At 35.9% G+C, this 4,536-nt stretch overlaps 1 protein-coding gene across 1 annotated transcript in view; it reads right to left on the bottom strand.

The window, feature by feature from the left end:
* Nucleotides 1–328: 328 nt before the first annotated feature.
* Nucleotides 329–4,536, bottom strand: part of ANTXR2 (anthrax toxin receptor 2) — a 242,129-nt gene continuing 237,921 nt past the window's right edge. The window contains exon 17 of the mRNA XM_006872892.1: nucleotides 329–2,195. Within this exon, the coding sequence (XP_006872954.1) occupies nucleotides 2,157–2,195 (39 nt within the window). The 3' untranslated portion in view covers nucleotides 329–2,156. The remainder of the gene's footprint in view (nucleotides 2,196–4,536) is intronic.

The raw sequence follows: 4,536 nt of genomic DNA, 5'->3' as shown, positions 1-4,536 counted from the left end.
AGGTAATTTATAGCAACTAACTAGCATTAGCTTTTGTAGTATCTTTATTGTCCCTATAAATACCAACAGTGAAGCAATAGAACCTGCCCCTGATGTAAAGGTTGAACAAAGATCTACAAAAATTCATTACAGAAAGGGTTGAGTATATTACATCTGACTTCCAAGTCACACCTACACACATGGGTAACTACCATCAGTAGTACCATGTGTGAACACAGGGAACATTTTAGAAATGAATACAATTCCCTTCCTGAAACTAACCAGGCAACCTTATATTCCAAGCCAGACATAGTTTTACTTGGTTTAAAAAAAATGGCAACAAAGGCAAAGGTAAAAATTTTATTTATGACTATGTGGACACGTGACTTTAGAACCAGAAAGCCAGAGACATAAATAAACTTGAGAAAAAGATCCAAGCTAAAGGATACATACATTTATATATTTGTGTGTGTGTGTGTAAGGCTTCTTGGAGCAGTGTCACAAATCTGGACACCAACCAACAGAATCATTCATGTCCTTTGAAATTTCCATTAAGAGCACAGTGGGGGTAATTATACCAGGATGCTCCAAATCGCTCTTTCCATCTTATGCACACACATGCCCACCAAACATAAAATGTTCACCTTCTTCTTTCCAATGTGATGGTGGTTGAACTTATTTTTAGTGTCATTTGATAAGCCTTTGTGCTCGCAGAAAGACATCCCACTGACCCAGCCACTGGTCATTGTCTATACCAGTTCACATCAAAGCAGGCGCACTTTGTCAGGTTTCGAGTCGAATATCCATTTCGCATCTGAAGTACAGTATCGAAAGTGACTAGATCATTTGAGCTTTTTTCTTCAGCTGCTTCCTTATTCCTCCCCCACAGTGTTTCTACTCACACTAACATAATATGGCATTGCCGACAAGACACGATGGTGGTTTTTCTAAAATATAATACATACATTGTCAATGCTTGTGATGGCCAATCCTCCTGAAAATTTAATTTACAAATTGGTAAAAATAGGTCTTTTTCCTCTACTGAATCATAACCAAGGTGGAGTGCCCCTCAAAATCCAAATAATGTGCACACAGTAATAGGTCATTCAATGTCAAAAGGCATAAAAAGGATGAGCAAAATCTTCACAGGCTGCTGCTTGCTGTTGCTTTTAATTATATTAATTAAACTTTGAAATTTTCATGCAAAGAGAGTTGCTGGCTTGTGACGCTGAAGAGCCCTTGGAGACTTGGAAGAAAGAAAAAACCCTGAGCGGAAGCTTTGTGGTTACAGCTTCCTTTAAATTAAAAACAAAACAAACTCCTAAGTATGTTTACAGATATTGATACTGTATGTGCTACTAAATCTTAAACAAAGAAAAGTGGGATAATCTACCAGACACATGGGCAGTCTCAAATCACAAGTCCTTAAATTCCACTCAAGATCTTTGCTTAGAGACTGTCTTTCTGAAGAAGAACGCTCTATTAATTTTCTTCTTGTCCCAAGTGCATAGTGAAAGGTTTCTTCAAAAACTAAAGGGCAAAATCTTGCTTGTTACTGATATCTTGAGGCATCCTGTCCACATTTTGTCATGCATGTGCACTTTTCAGTGCTAAAATGACAAGATTTTCCAGTCAGAAGCTTCCCGTAAGGCACACTGAGACAGGGGACTTGGAAGGATGCTTTGATCTGATACAGCTATAAGGCAATGGACTCCTTTATTTGCTTAGCCTGGTGGGAATTTTCTGCTTTGACCGTAGCAAATGTTTTCATGTATGAAACTCTCTCCATGAAAAATCCATCATGGCTATTTTTGTAGTCCCTGCTTTGATATCAACTTCATGCTGTAGCATGTTCTGATTGTAGTTTTGTTTTCTCTTCTTCTACACATTGAAATGAACTCTTGTATAAACCATAGCATGCAGTTAAGGATCTTCTTTATTTCAAGGTCATGAATTATGTGTTACCATTGGGTTTCATGGACTTGTGTGTAGACAGCAGAACAAGTGTTTGGAAATGTTTGCTGTAAGCAAAGCAGAAGGCAGAGAAAACATTTTATGCCTGAGAAGAATTAAGTTGCTTTTCCAAAAACTTCTGAAATGTCTTTATTTTCTTAGTTGGAAATCAGCATTGTGAAAATGTGTCATCTTCGTACCTCTTTTGACTTACTGCTTTCCTTTTACTGAGTTGGAACTCGGGAGAAGTTGATACATCGACCCTGAGGAAATGAAAAAATCCTTATTGAGATAATAAAGCAATTATTTAAAAGCATAAAACACCTTGATATATACCATGCTATATATGTTATACATGTGCCCACGCATGCGCACACACACACACACACACACACACACACACGTAGATATACACATATATACACACACATATGTAGTCTCTGGATTTTGAGGGAATTCTATTCTGTTAATTCCATTGTAAGTTGGTTCTGATAAACATGCAATACACTTTCTTTTAAGTTTTCATTACTACTGATTTTATAATCATTATCTTTATAAATCCAATCATGTCATTGGAGGATGAAAACTACATGTAACCTCGCAGATATGATAACATCAGCAGCATATTATGTGCTACAACATTATATTTAGAATGTATTACATATGATAAGATGGGAAAAAAAAGAGGTGGTTGCAAATGTGGCTCATTGTGATAAATCAGAGAATACCTGTCCACATATATATAAGGATGTTCCCTCATACATACACACATATGTAAAGGATTATGCCCCTTCAAAAAAACAAAGCTAAATAAACAAACAAACAAAAAAAACCAGGATAAATGTTAACATGGGACAAAATATCTTCTCCCTTTTTTTTTTTTTTTTACCTACTTGGCCTACTTGGGTTAGTACTCAATGATTATTCCACAGTAAGTTTATTTATAGAATGGTACAGATAGAGTTAGAGTGGAGGAAAAACAACCATTTTGGTAAGTATAACTATGTCATTACTATCTAAAGTATATCATTAGAATCTTAGCAATAAACATTTCAAAGCCACAATCCAATATCCTGCATTGTAAAGCAAATTCAAAAGAAGGTATCCCTTATGCAATCTGACATTTCTAAAAGTATGTACATGAGTAATGCATTTAAGATTTACTAAGAGACAGCAGATGAAAGACGAGAAAAAAATGGAAAGAGATGTAACCCCATTCAATAAAAGGATTTTTCAAGGATCTCTTTAGTGATCTTGCTCACTAACAACATTCTAATTCACACTGCTATTCTAATTCCTTACCAGGTTTAATGAAGGCTTCATGGGAACATTGTTTCATATACAATTATAGATAATCCAAGAATTACTTAAAACAAAACTTCCAATTTGTGATAAGGCTTCCTCTCCATTTTATAACACACCTGATGCACTGCAATATATAACTAGTGGTGGTAGTTATGTGTCGTGGAGTCGATTCTGACTCATTAGCGACACTCTATCTGGTATCCAAAGCTGTAAGTCTTTACAGCGGCAGAAAGCCCCATGTTTCTCCCATGGAACAGCTGGTAGTTTCAAACTGCTGACCTTAAGGTTAGCAGCATGACTCATTTTCTAATATCAGGTTATAATCATATTGAGATTTTTCTGTTTTTCATAATACATGTACTTGAATCATTTCATATTTTAGAAATTTTCTTTTTCCTCCCTGTAAATGTACATTGCCTCATATGCATGTAAAAGCTGGATAATGAATTAGGAAGATCATAGAAGAACTGATACATTTGAGTTATGGTAGAGAAGAATATTAAATGGACCATAGGCTGCCAGAAGAACAAACAAATCTGTGTTGGAAGAAGTACAACCAGAATGTTCTTTACTATTCAGGATGACCAGACTTGTCTCCCATACTTCAGACATATTATCAGGAGAGGCCAGACCCTGGAGAAGGACAACAATCTTGGTAAAGTGGAGGTTCAGTAAAAAAAGAGGAAGACCCTCAAGGAGATGGATTGGCACAGTGGCAGAAGCAATGGGCTCAAGTGTAACAACAATTTTGAGGATGGTGAAGGACCAGGCAGTGCTTCATTCTGTTGTGCATAGGGCTGCTCGGAGTCAGAACCAACTTGATGACACCTTGTTTCTGTTTTCGTTGTTAAGTGCCATCAGGTGGGTTCTCATAGCAACCTTATGCACAACAGAATGAAACACTATGCTGTCCTGCACCATCCTCACAATCAGCACATAACAACAACGTGTGAATAATAGTTTCTTTTAAATATCTGATATATTGTCATGGATGTTCTAAACTAAAATGAAAAGGGACAAAAAATATTGTTAGAAAAGAACACAGGGCATATAAAATCAGGTTTCATGTATATTTTTCCCTCAGAAATGATTATTAAGAAAATCTGACAATTATAGAAATTAAGTGAACACTGAAAAGCACAGAAAGAAAATAAAGCTAAGAGTTTCTATTAGCTTTTGATTAAATGCAAGCACTCATAAATTATCTCTTGTAAGTCATTTTAAGGGCTGGTCCAGCCCTTTTTTTTTTTTTTTTACTAGCTCTGTGCCTAATTCTGAAAATGTTGTTGTAAAAAGAAA

This window comes from Chrysochloris asiatica, unplaced genomic scaffold (assembly GCF_000296735.1).
Source record: "Chrysochloris asiatica unplaced genomic scaffold, ChrAsi1.0 scaffold00214, whole genome shotgun sequence".
NCBI lineage: Eukaryota > Metazoa > Chordata > Mammalia > Afrosoricida > Chrysochloridae > Chrysochloris > Chrysochloris asiatica.
The sequence above is the reverse complement of the archived record's forward strand: the minus strand, read 5'-3'. Positions and strand labels throughout refer to the sequence as shown.